The sequence below is a fragment of the Xiphophorus maculatus genome, chromosome 2 (assembly GCF_002775205.1).
Source record: "Xiphophorus maculatus strain JP 163 A chromosome 2, X_maculatus-5.0-male, whole genome shotgun sequence".
NCBI classification, from domain to species: domain Eukaryota; kingdom Metazoa; phylum Chordata; class Actinopteri; order Cyprinodontiformes; family Poeciliidae; genus Xiphophorus; species Xiphophorus maculatus.
The window spans coordinates 16,253,391-16,267,749 of NC_036444.1; the positions used below are offsets into that span (position 1 = coordinate 16,253,391).

Below are 14,359 nucleotides of genomic sequence, written 5' to 3' on the forward strand. Positions count from 1 at the left end.
CTTGGTGCCAGGAGTTTAGTTCCTCTGTTTTGAGTTTGTGTACCTCAAACAATGACAGCAGTGTCAAATTAGTTGATTTAATTGAGTTCTTGCAATGCTCAAGAGAGAATATCCAAGGACATGGTGTGTAAATGTGTTTTTTGTGAGCTGTCAACTATTTAAATGAGAGCGTGCTTGTACATGAATTTTGTTGGGTTATTGTGTGTAATAATTAAAATGAGCACAATTGCAGGCTGTTTCTCCTGGTTTTACAGAGGTATTTTCTTAATGAAAAACCAGGTTACACGATAAACTTGTTTAATTTGGGAAAGAGTTATGTATGCTTGTTGGACAGGGATCAACAAAATAAAATTTGAATAATTTGTCTTACCTAACATGCTCTTATTAAGAGTTTAGATTAATTTATACCTCATGTTTGACTCTACTACCAACTAGGATTATCACAGCTGTTGCACATTGTGTCTATGGGGGTCAACACTGTCCCCTATCAGTGCAGCATCGTACTGTCTGCTTCATCCTATGTACATTACTGCTGATTTATGGCCGATCAAAGAGATTAAATATGTCGCTCAGAGTTATTAAATATTTTACGAAGACTGGAACATTAACATGTTGTACACGGTGTTATCAAACATGTACATTGCCGATATAAAGATAACCACCAATGGGCATGGGCCAATTGTCTGAAAAGAAATATTGGCGTTGAAATAAATAATTGTAACCAAATATATTAACACTGACTCTGAAATAAATACATTGAAAATTTTCCATTGACAATAAAGAAAAAAGAATTCCATAGTGAAAAAGATTCAACTCTAAATCAACAAGTTGTATTAAATTAAACTCTGAAACAACTGACTTACAACCAAGTTTTGACACAGTTTTATTTACGCTGTTTATCAGTTTCGATCTTGTGATTGTTTTGGCATCCTTGGGTGAGCTTGAGGAATGGTCTTCAGAGCCTCATAGTACGTACAAACGTATAGAGACCAACTCTAGTGCTGACCATGCTACCAATGATTCAGTGGTTTAGTCCAATGGGACAGCAGACAATGAGATTACTTATCTGCATTTTAGCGTTTTCAGCTTAAGTGGAAGTAACCATTGTATTTCTTTTAGCTGGAGAAAGCATGTAGCTTACATGTGTGTGGACAGGATATGTAATTATCACAAACTACTTATTTGTATGTGAGCAAAGTAGAAAAAGTGAGCTACTTTCCAAAAAGTAGCTCACTTACTTTTTGGAAAGTAAGTGATGCGTTTTGCAGACCTTTGTTAATATTCTTATTGTTTAGACCTAGAAATGCTTATGGTTCCAAATTGCCTACCGATCTGCGTATCTGTGTATAAATGTGTGTGTTTGTGGGGGTGAATGGGTGAATGTGACTCTAGTGTAAAGCGCTTTGAGTGGTCAAAATGACAGGAAAAGTGCCATATAAATTCAGTCCATTTACCATTTATTGCTAACAATTTTTTTAAATTCTTCTGATTAAGCTTATTATGAGATGGGCTTTGACGTATACAGTGAACCCTCGCTAAAACGCGGTTCACCTTTCATGGCCTCGCTGCTTCTTGGATTTTTTTGTGCAGTTTGTTTTCACAGTGCATTGTGTTCTGCGTCCTGATTGGCTAAACAGTCTCTGCACTTCTTCTCTGCCTGTGTGCTAATAACGTTACGGTATTTCAATACATGTAATACAGCTTGGCAAATTTTGGCAAATATTTTTGCCCAGAATAAAAAAGAGCAACAACAACTACTGATAACTATGTTCTTCTTTTGAAAAAACACACCTGCACCACAGGCTTCTGAAGAAAAAGCCACTAGAGAGCAGAGTCATGCATCAGCGTCACAGTCAGAGGAACAGTGAAATATGCGAGTCACATTTTGTCCTACTGTACTTCGTATTGATGATTAAAATGATTATTTTACTGTAGTTATTTGTAAGAAAGCGTTATTTGTTAAAAAAAATGGTTGGGCTTGAAAACAGGTTTTGTTCTTTGGCTTCAATGTAGAGTATTTAATTATTCTGTAATAATTGTAAAAAAAATAAAGATAACTACTTCACGGATTTCGCCTATCACGGGTTCTTTTCGGAACGCAACCCCAGCGAAAAACGAGGGTTCACTGTATAGCATATGCTTGGACAGTTTTTAGGACGCTGACAATAATTATCAGCTTTAAATGTTAACATGCTCAGTCAACTCAGGCTGCCATGCATGATGATCTTTAAAAGAAACATGAGATGCAGCTTGCCACTGCTTGTAGGTTCATCAGATTTACATGCTGCTTCATATTTGTACTCTCATTTGACCAGTGTTGGGCGCTAAGTTGATCACACTAAAGGGGTCTGGCATTCACATAGTCACACCTCAGAGTGAGCTCATCGTTTTCAAAATATGAATCACCATGCTGACCAGTAATTCCACCCAAATGGAGGTAAACACTAGATTATCATTGTTTCACACAGTATTTATTCGACTGCCCACTCACCATCTGCCAAAGCAATTGTGTTGTTGCTAACTGTATGAAAGGGTTTACATCAGTTTGCCTCGTCTGTCTTAAAACGGGTTATTTTAGGTCAAACTTGCAGTTAAAAAGGGGATTCCTACTCAAACTTGAAATGTATGGAAAAATTTTTTTACCATTATCAAAGTCTTCAAAAAAAAAAAACCACACTTCCTTGTTGCCTTTAGTTCTAGAGAAAGAATTATGCAGGTCTTACATTGATTAATATGCAGCTGATATACTTTAGTTTTGATAAGCCACTCCAAGCCTTGATTTGAACATTTTAGCCATCAATGATTTGATCTTTGACTTACTGACTGAATCCACACAAATTTATTAAAGATTAAAACCAAGTCTAAGGCTGCAATTCTTGAGGGTTCCAAGAACGATATCAAAAAAGGATCCAAAGTTCATTAATGGGTTTTTAAATGAGGTTCATTCATGATAGGATTCTCCAGTCTTGATTTTGCGAGTTCAAAAGTGTGTTCAGGTCCTAATTAGCAGTAACATGGCCCTAGTACCACACTCTTTAAGTTTAAGCATTTTGCTTTTTTATTTACTTTGAAACTACTGAATATGGCAAACACTTTTACTCCGTTGTTCAGAATGTTATAAAAATGACTGGAAAAAATCTCGTAAGTGTAGTCTGAAAAAAATTTTGGAATCTTGAACTGAAAAGTGTGCAGTTGTATTTTTGCTAATAACTGTTTAAGACAAGAAAAGAAAAATAAAACAGCATTTGTGTTTTGTTTTGTACATTTTGTCCAAAAATATAATAGTGCAAAGGCACTTATGGCTAAAATTATTATTCAGTATTTATTGGCAATAGTGCATCACTGAATGTCATTTAAAATTAAATCAAAGCTGCCCCTGCCCTCTGTTTCACTTCTGAGTTTCCAACTGTGGCCTTTCACCTACTTCTCTTGTGCTTTTGGAGCACAGGTGTAAATGAAACACATTAAACTGTTGTAAATGATACTCATAATCCTCTCGGGTTTGCGTGAGTTAACACACATTTAAAAATAGGAAATATCCAAGAGCATGTAGATTAATGCTGATGAGGGGTTGCATTTAAAGCAGCTGATAGAGATGTATGGTCTAATCTGTAAATTGACGTATTGGCTGTGTTTAAGCATCTGTTTGAGTGAGGTAGAGTCCAAGTTGTTGTTCTTTTCCTCTGTGCACACAGTCATAAATATCTCCCATTTGCACTTTTTCCTCAAATGACGGAACAAAATAAGTTTAAAAAAATTATTTTTGTCATCAAGTCCAGTGTTCTCAGCCTAAGCTTGCTTGGCAACAACAGACCAAAATTGAACCTTAGCACTGGTTTGCGTCACTTGATTCCCTTCTAGGTTTTGTGCTTGGAGTTCTTTCATCGTCTCAGTCGAGGAATCTTTCTCGCATTTGCGTTTGCTTATAAATATATACCAGTTGGTGTGGAACGATGCCTCCGGCCTCAGCAGTTGCCCGAGACTGGTTTTTATTCTTAAGAGGCAGAAGTGTGAAAGGTTAGCTTGTGGAGTCGGGTGGATGTTTATACTGGGATGATGATCAGATGTTGCCTGCATCATTTTTAGGGACACCACACCCTTTGTCTAAGTTTAGCCTTGTTTATGTACAGTTGCAACTTGACATTTTCTCCTCAACTTTCAGCCCAGGGCTTTTTCCAAACTATATTCCAGTTTGTAGCCAAGATGGGAGGCTTAAATTGATTGAGGTTTGTGAGAAAAAGGTTTTCTGATACAACATTGCCTGTTGTAATCATATACATGAATTAGAATACATAGTGACATTGAGCAATATAGACTTGAAGTTTTATCATGATATTTTGGGGTATTTCTTGCAATGAGGAAGAAGAGGAACATAAAGAGCTTTTAAACAACTCCATTAATAATTTGTCACTGCCAACAGCCAGTCTTGCAAACCAAATGGTGGTCAAAAATAAAGTCCAAAAATAGCTTACTTTTCTAATTTAGTTAGATTACATGTAAAGATACAACCGTGCAAGCCTGCAGGTCAGAAGTTGAGCAACGGCTAGTTAACTGATGTTGAGGAAACGCACCCAGACTCTCATGTTATTGTTCTTGGGGATTTTTACAGTGCAAATCTTTCCAATGTACTTCCAAAATACAGAAAGCACATATTGTACCCCTACAGTGATTTAAAAACACACTGGACTACTGCAACATGGCTTTGAAAGATGCATATCAGGCTGTCACCAGGGCCACTTTGGGACTTTCTGATCATGGTCTGCTTCATCTCATTCCAACCTATAGGCAGAAACTAAAGACCTCTAATCTTGTCGTCAGGAAGTTGATGGAGCAGTCAAAGCAGATGATATAGGCTTGTTTTGACCGCATCTATTGAAGTGTTTCTGAAGCTTCAACCACAGGCCTCAATAGAATTGCTGAAACTCATCTGGCAAACGACCGTAACAGCCTCTACTGCAGGTTTGGAAGGCAGCCATTCATACCTCCTACCAACTCATCCACACTCATCACTCTGAGATAGGACCTCTCCTTACACCAAACACTCTGCTCTCCTCAGACCCCCTTCCTGAGCTTATGGTCTCTGACGAAGAAGTGAATAGGCTCTTTTAACATCAGAAGATTAAGAAAAGGACATGAGACATACTCAGGTATACTCTTTGTGGACTTCAGCATGGTTTTTGACTCCGTTAACCCAGACATTTTTCTCCACGTCACCTAACTCACAATCCCAGCCTCCACCTGTCAATGGATTACCAGCTTCCTGACTGAGCGGCATCTTCTCCTTTACAAGTTTTACACTATACACAGATGGCTGCACTCAGTAGATCTGTCTGTGAAACTACTGAAGTTCACAGATAATACCACTGTTATAGGTGTAATCCAGGACAGTGATGAGTGTCCATACAGATAGGAAGTGGCTCATCTGGTCCACGAGTGCTGTCAGAACCACCTGTAACTCAACTCGTTTAAGCCTGACCATTCAGACGTAAACATGACCATTCATTTTCATTAAACTCTCTGTGCACTCCTTTCTCAAGAACACTACATCTACTGTGCCTCCCTTAAGGTTCATAGGAGCTATCCTTTCTTGGGTGCTGAGATATTTCTGAGACATAGACACTTTTTGGAAATAGGCCCAGCAGAGACTTCCACTTCCTGTAACAAAAAGTACAACCTGCCACAGGAGCTGCTAGTCTCTTACACTGCCGTTATTTAGTCTGTCCTGTGTTCATCCATCACTGTAGTTTGGCTCATCCACAAAATGGGACAGGTCCAAATTGCAATGAAAAATCAGGTCTGCAGAGAGGATCATTGAGGCTGATCTTTCCTCCATCCAGGAGTTGTAAAGGTCTAGAGTTAGGAAAAAGACAGCTAAAATCTCTGTACCGAAAGTCAATTTCCTTGTTTGTGTTCACAAACTTGGCGAACAATCATGATTCTGATGACTTATTCTTATCATAGTAACTATTTTTGCCAGAACACAATAAACTATGTGCTACTGTTAATACCTAGGGAAATAACATTAATTTGTGCTTTCCAAGTACATGTACACTGATAAAAAAAAAGAGTTTTACTAAACACTGGCAGGAACAACTTTCATGTTTTATTTTAGCAGTCTTCATCAATATTTCTGAGTACTACAGAAGGGTTCTCAGCTAAAAGTGGCTTTAAATCGGTTCTTATCTAAATTGTCTATTAAGTTGAATGTGTTCATCTTGTTTATCCTTTGTTGCTACAAGGACAAATTTGGTGATGTAAATGGGGAAAAAAATGTTGCATCTTTTCTAACAAGATACTATGTAGACCTTTTCTTTGACCACAGCTATGATGTACTGTTCTAAAATTCAACTTTTACTAAGTTTCCCTGACTATGTTGGGGCCTCTTAGTTTGTTTTTATAACTCCTTGGTCTTGTCATCACAGAAAATAATTGTTTAACTCTATGACTATATACCTGCATGTTTGGAGTAGTTGTCTTACTGTATGTGGATTTAATGTAACCTTCTATATACAGTACATTAGGAGAGAGGGAACAAAATGCTTAGAAATCTACCTGGGAATCATCATCTGTTAACAGCTAGTTTTGATTTACATCTGGACATTTAATCCATTTCGAGGAAAACACAAATGTATGAGTTCCATGTATCCTTTTTCTCATGTCTGCTTTCATTTCAATTCATGCTTTTTCTTACATGGACTAACACTTTATATTTTACAGACAGTAAAGAAAGGCATTCCCAACATGGAGGAAGTTTCTTGCTTGTAAAAAATATGTTGATGTCTGCAAATAGTTTTGTTTATATGTTAAGAATAAGTGCTTTTAGCCTTGCTCTCCAAGGGAGGAGGGAGGAAGGATCACATTTTCCCCTTCTTTCTTTGAGAGAAGATGCAAAGCTTTTTCCAAAAAAATCTTGTTAGCTGGCAGCTATTTAAGATGATGTTTTTTGATGTTTTCTTTTCAGTTCCTGAGCTATGTCAAGTACCTATTCATTAACTACAAGCATAGTAAAAGACATGACTGTGCCAAGACCTCATGTATACCATCTGTTGGTTTGTGGTGGCTGGATATCTGAAGTGTTAAAAGCACTGCCTATTTAGAAAACGTTCTTCTCATTAATCAGGATCAGTGTTCGTCCTACTAATGATCCACATGAGACTCAACAGACCTCAAGCTACTTCCCTCTCCTCCAGTTCCCCGACCCTGCTTTCTAGGAAAACCCACCTCTCTAAGCAATTACTCTTTCCAGCTCTCATGGACTCAAGTACCCCTGGTCACTCCGCTCTGCTTTGCTTCCCTCTGGCACACTCTCTGTGAGATGGTGGTTATTGGGAGAGGTGGGTGCAAATGGAGCAGAAAGGCTCATCTGCGTGTTACATCTTGGGATCCTTCGTTCTAAATTTGCATAGGAAAAAAAAAAGGTTCAATGGGTGCTCTCCTACAAGCGTCTACCCTAGTCCTATAAGATAAAACATAACCATCCACCTTCTATTTAGATGATTTTGTGAATTTGGACACAGTAAAACTGACACTGACAATATAGTCTGTTTATTTATCAGTTTTACAGACTTCAGCTTTTATGATTGTATCTGTAAGCAGAGTATACTGATTTTAAGGCATCATATTTAAGGAAACCTTGAAAATGCTGAGATTACTGGAGTTGGTTATGAACATAATCAAGCAGATCCAACATAATTGTTTGAGGGGGAGAAAAACATTTGTGATGTTTATTACCAAATAAAGTTCAAGTTGTATCGTGCAAAGTCTCTTGTTCTGTCACCAGTGGATGACTGAGGCTCAGTTGGAATAGTATTTGTTTTGCTATCTAACAATTGTGGATTGGATTCCAGTTTCCTCCTGCCACATGTCAATATTACCTTTTGCAGGGCACTCAACCTCAAGTTGTCTACCAATCTGTGTCAGTGTATGAATTTGTGCAATAGGTTAGATTTCAGAGTAAAATACTTTGAGTAGTTAATATGATTGATACTAGATATGTTTGCTATATAAATTTATAACATTTCTAATTTACAAGGCCTGGTATAAAACGTTTTGTTGTAGGGGATGATTAGAGGACTGAAAACACCAACAAGTGCTGATTAGCCACTTAGTACAAGAGCATCTATGCACCATAGCCAAAGAGTTGACCATTTTCAATATAGTTTATGGTGAATATATTTTGGTTTCAGATTGCCAAATGTTAAGGTGCATCTTTTTTGCTTCAGATTGTTGACAGAACAATTGTAACTGACTGGCGAAGATGTAAACATTACTACCATTGATTTCTTCCTAAAAAAAAAAAAAACTATTAAAACTGAAACAACTGCGCTTACTAACCTTGAACAAATTTGAAAAATTCTCTCAATAATCTAAAAGTAAACCTTTTTATTGAAGTCAAGCAGCAGATGAAGAATTAAAAGACTGAGATGTTTTTGTGAAAAATGTCTTATGTTTCTTTTCTTTAAAGGTTTTATTTTTATGTTTTCACTTTCTATATATTTCTAGTTGAAATGTTGCTGTTTGCACAGATTTTCTAACTAAAAGGATAAAGAAAATCTAAGTGAGAGCTGGGAAGTTATTTTGTATCTTTCACCAAACACCCTCAGTTGTCTCAAATCATTGTTAACTCAGAGATCTTAATTAAAAACTCATTCTTTATTAAATGAAAGAAAACCTTTAGGAAGTAACGGAAATTATTGTGAACGTATGTAATCAAATATGGAGACATGTAATCATTTTAAAGTTGAGCCTACCTTTTTCCATACTCTCAAAATGCAAACATTGTCTTTCTACTTTACTGTGAGCTTTGCCAAAGTTTAACTTATTATGGAGGAACAGCAATTGTTAGTTACGGCATGGAAACAAATATTACATCACTCTTTGGTACAAAGAGTCTTTGCATTCACAGATGGGATTTTTCTCAGGCAGATCTTTGCTTCATCTTATATTGTTACTAAATACTCAAGGTGTCGAGCTGTTTACTTTACAAGCAGTGAAAATTACTGTGTCCTACACTGTCAAAGAAACATATGAGGTGATAGAAGACACCACATCCGAGGCTCTCTTGTCAGACCACAGCGTCGCTATTAAGCACTTTGTCTGACGCATTTGAGAAGGGCTTTCTACTGGGCTAATTCAATTGACTAGATTGATTAGCAGTTAAAAGCCTTTCTTCCTCTGGGCAGAGGAATCTGTTCCCAGTGCTACCCAGTGGGCTACCTTGAGCTAGGCCAGCCCGCCAGATCAGTTGGTGCCAGGTCCACTTCCTGTGTAGAATTTCACTGGGCACGATCAATACTCCTAGACAGTTAATTGGATGATCACTGACACTCACATTTCTCCTCTACCCACTTTATGGTCCGTTCAGTAGGAGCTGAATGGGTTTTCACATGAGTGTCTTGTCCCTTTACAGCACATGATATAACTGCAGAGATTATTGTAATGCAGTTTGGAAATGGGCTACATTATTCCTATATTAAGGTCGATTAAGTGAATGTGGTGTTAGATGATGAAATGTCATACCTGAATGTGAAGTCGCAGCACACATGTATTGAGATGGCTCTTCATGGCACTTAAACTGTGATGCTGCTGACATCTTATGACCTTTGCTTTGATCTATTTTCTTTTTCCTGTTTGTTCTGAACAGCATGACCAAATATGATGTGAAGAACTACTTGGAGAAGATCTATAACGTCCCAGTTGGAGTAATTCGCACCAGGATACAATTTGGTGAGGTTTCCTAGCTATTTGCACAAAAACGTATTGTCTACCAAATACTCCACTAATCTGTAAAGCTAATCATAAATAGAAAGAACAATTAATTTCTATATCTTGAAAACAATTTAGAATATTTTGAAATTGAATTGAGCCTGCTTTTTCTAGTAATTTGTCAGAAAACTGAATAAAGAATTTGAAAATCTACTGTTGCATTCTGAGCCATCCCATTTTTCTTAAACAATGTTTAATAGAGTTAAAATCATTTCTTTCATTTAGGGTTTGCAAAGTTTACAGAAAGAGTGTTTTGGGAAGCATAAAGTCAAATTGATTCTGTTTAAAAGACATTTAACAGTGATTAGCAGTTTCATCTTATGTGCACAATTTTCTATTGAAAAACAGCCGCAGGAGTGTTTCTCAGCGGCCAATTGTGGTATTGGTTCTCATGCCTAGTCCTCCTTTTTCTGTGCACACACACAGCTGCTTATCTGACAATCTGCTGTTGCAGCACTCTGGCCTCCAGCTGTTCCAGAACACACCATGCTTCCTCCAGACATGCACATACAGTTCACAGTCTACCTAACTTAAGGATCCTCTATTAGCAGCGTTGATTATCTCCTTGCCAAAAATGATTACGCAATCAAGATTAGTGCTATTTCACCAAATTAACAATGCTTTCTAACATCTTTTTTTTCTTTAAAGAAGAAAAATGTAGCCAAGTATTTTTTACAGACTAATTTGGTTGCTACATACAGAGAGCAAGCAAATTAAAAAGCTGTTTGCTTTCTTTTTTTGTTCCTAAACTTCCACTGTCTACCTGTGAAGGAGGTAGAGATTGGTCAGTCAAGCCAGTCAGACCAAGAAGGTATCATGGGGAGAGAGGCGCCTAGCATATAGAGTGGAGAAGCAATTAACACTGTTTATTAGGATTGTGTCAGAGGCTACAGGAGGAAAGAATGCTCCTTGTTGTAGCGAGTTCAAGGAAAGCAGCGAGTCTTCAAGGGATGAAGTGGGATGGAGAACAAAGGGCAGCTGAAGGCCCCTGGTATTCCCGAGGTGCGTCAGAGAAGGTATCCCTGTCTGCGTCAGGGGTTCCACTCCATTGGCAGTGTAAAGACGGGACTGGACCAAGAAGCGTGAGGGGTGCAAGCAACTCTTTCTTCCCTCTTGTGCGGCAGGGGTATTTTGGAAGGTGTTACCATGGCTACCTCTCCAGTCTGGGATTTGTAACGTGATAGCTGGTTGCCAGACCGCAATCTCAATGTGGGAGAAGTTGTGCTTGCGTTTGCGAGTGTTCTGTGAAAGCTCTGTCTGTGTGTCTTTTTGTTAGGAAAAATCTTCAAGAGGCGAAAGACGTTGTTTGGTGTCTTTTCAAGGTGTGCAGTTATGTTTTTGATTTGTCATAATACTACTGTACGAGATTTGTAGTAGTTTCCTTTTGGTTTTCCTCAGCAACCTGAACACATACACGAATGTGCAAAAACACATTGGCACATACACTTGGTTACCTCTGTGTCCCACCCACACAGGGGCCTCCATTTAAGCATGGTGGTGTGGAGGGGGTGTTTTACAACCGTGCTTAGGGCTTTCCCTGAGCTGTGCGCTGCGTAGCTAGTGATTACTAGCTATATAGTGTGTGTGTTTTTGTGTGTGTGGCACGAAGCACACACTTATGTACAAATGAGTCATTACAGGAGAATGTTTCCCTTGTTTTTCATGTCATAAACCGTTCCCATGGCAGTGGCAGTTACTCCATGGGCCTGTGGACTTGACCACCAGGGTCTTATTGAGATTTGCATCTCAAGGAGGGAGAATCTATTTGATAATTTGCCATTGTCCTTCACTGACAATACCATTTGTCAAATGCACACCTGTGTGAAATCCCTTGAAGTTATAGGAATTCATTGATCTCAGTTTGACAAAATACTGCCCCACTCCCACAAATGTACACATTTGCTACACTTAGCAGCTCAGCATGTCCCCTGTTTTCTAGACTTGGAAGGTATGTGAAGGATGAGACAGAAGAGGTTGACACTATTATCTGAAGTTAATAAAGTGCATAATCTATGCCACACTCTCAATGGGATGTAGCATTTTCAAGCATTTACACCAGGAGGGAAAATAATATTTTTATGTTATTCAATCACCCACAATGGCTGGGTAAAAGAAAAAAAAAATCTTTTACTGTGGGTGGTACTGACTCCCTTAACTTTGGGTTATCGACAGTCGGCCAATGGTTGCATATGAAAACGATTGTATCCAACAATTTATCTACCTTTACAAAGGTCTGGAAATCGTCTCCGTCGTTGTCTAGGAACCAATCAGAGACAGACACCTGCACACTCATATTTACATAAGTTGACAATGCCAGTTACAACACACATATTTATACAGTATTTGTCATGGATTCAATTTAATTGATTATTTTATTCACTTGTTCACCTCCATATGTTAAAAAATTTTTTATATGATATTACGTGCCATATATTCTATAGAGCCTTCTTTAGATTTTTTTTTCTGATTTCCATGTTTTCCAAATGAAGCGCATCCATTCTCCTCAAAACATTTCAAAGCATTTGATTTTAAACTGCTGAAGTGAAAAATACACTGAATATTTTTTTCTTTTTGTAAAGCTCCTCACAGTTATCAATAAGTAGTGTGGTAACAAGATTGGCATGCGTTTTGCATTTAAAAACCATTTTGCTCTGTGTTTTTCAGGGTCCAACAAAAAGAGGAATCACCTCAACCAGAAGGTTAAGAAGCCAGATTATAAAGTGGCCTATGTTCAGCTGGTGAGAACTCATGTTAACTTTCAGAAGTATTCATTCCTGCAAATGTTTCATTGCATGTCATCATATGGATGAAAATTAATACATGTTTCTTACAATTTTTTTCAACTAAAGATTTGACATGTGGGGTGCTTTTGTAGTAAGCCTCTTCTATTCTGATACCCTTAAATATGATCCAGTGCAACCTACTGCCTTTTTATATGAGAGTCTGAGAAATTTAGTTGATTAGATTGTTGATGTTAACTGATTATAATAGTCAATCTCACATTGACTAAATCTCTAATAGGCTTCCTTTATTTGATCTCAGTTAATTGGTACTATGAAAAAATACCAAACTGAATTGCATTTTCATTTGCCATCAGGTTAATAAAACCAAAGCTGCTTAGGGTGAATGGTACTAAACTTGCATTTTTTCTGCTTTTTCTCTGGTTAGTGTTTTGCGTAAGCAGGATTATTTTACTAACTCTTGTGAAGTACACAGTGGGAGGCAGAGACCTCACCACATTAACAACCAGTACTCCCTCCTTTTTTGTTTTAGTTATAAATCATTTACACTGCTGTGAAAAAAGTATTTCAGAAATCTGCCAGGGGGGCACCGACATTTTTCTAATCACCAACAAGGACGAAAGATGATCAAAATTCATTTTCTTATTTTTAAAACATTTCATTTATTAAAGAAAAAAAATCTAGCCTAACCAGCTTGGCCATTAGTGAAAAAGTAATTACTGCCTGTGCCACATTTGGTGCTAATAAATACCATCAAGCATTTGCAATAACTGGAGTCTTACACATTGACGTGGAGCAATTTGTCCCCCCTCTTCTCTGTTATGTGGGAAAAAGCCACACTAGAGTGTTTTTGACCATGAGTGGCCTTTTTAAGGTCATGCCACAGCATCTCTGTCAGTTGAACCGAGAGTTTGACTTTTGCCACGTCCAATTGTACTTCAGCTAGCTGTTTAAGCCATTCAAAGCTCCACAGGAGCACTTGCTGCTGAATTTTATCCTGCGAAAGCAAGGTCTTGCAGGATCAGGAAACTCCTTGTTCAGAGAGACTTGACGACTTCTGACCTCTTCAGTGGGAGAAATCTTCCCTGAACTTTGTTTGAAGTGAGGCTCGTAATTCCAGTCTCCATGACAGATCAACATCAAAACATCCATGATAAGTTGTCTGTCCAAGGCAAAGGTCCGAAACCTTATGACGATAGCCTGCGCAGCAAGTGCCCCTTGAGACATTTTGTTACGCACAAGCGGTAAGAAATTCAGGTTCATGAGAACCAGGAGGCAGTTGTGTGCGTTCAGACTACAGCAGGTAAATGGTTCATAAGTGTAATCGTTTAATTTCATTGTTTATATGTAGTTCCAGGGGCCACAGTCAGTGATTTTCATCACTGCAGAGAAAAAAGTTGCATGTATTTCTCTGCTTAATGTGGTGGCACAATTTGTATTCTTGGTTCAGCTTGTTGGAACTGAACATTAAATTCAGTGTGTCGTTACCATTTTCAAAATTGATGCACAACGATTATAACTGGATTGTTTTGACCCCATCTGTCAAAATGACGGGCATTAAAAAAGTCTACCACAACCTCTGCTTCTGGTTCTCACTGTGGTTCTCTGAAGTTCAAAGCTTTAAAAATTTAAAACCATTTTTAGATTGATGAATGTTAATGACTTTGTTTCCCATCTGTCCTTTGATTTCTTTTTAATGGGGCGTGACATGTTTAAACTACTTTATGTTATCACATAGTTATTTCTTAAATTTACAGTTCTTGCATTAATCAGAAATGGAATGGCTAATAAAAATGACCCCAGACTTTTAAAATTTATAAGCACATCCATTATTTCATAAGAGAAATGATGTT

General features: G+C 37.8%; 1 protein-coding gene across 2 annotated transcripts in view; it reads left to right on the plus strand.

Annotated features, from left to right (window-relative positions):
• The window catches only part of LOC102219339 (39S ribosomal protein L23, mitochondrial-like), a 41,428-nt gene that overhangs the window by 7,381 nt on the left and 19,688 nt on the right, over positions 1-14,359 (plus strand). For both annotated transcript variants that reach the window (XM_005808845.2, XM_005808846.2), the window contains 2 exons: positions 9,644-9,726; positions 12,430-12,503. In XM_005808845.2, coding sequence (XP_005808902.1) covers positions 9,644-9,726; positions 12,430-12,503 — 157 coding nt within the window. The remainder of the gene's footprint in view (positions 1-9,643; positions 9,727-12,429; positions 12,504-14,359) is intronic.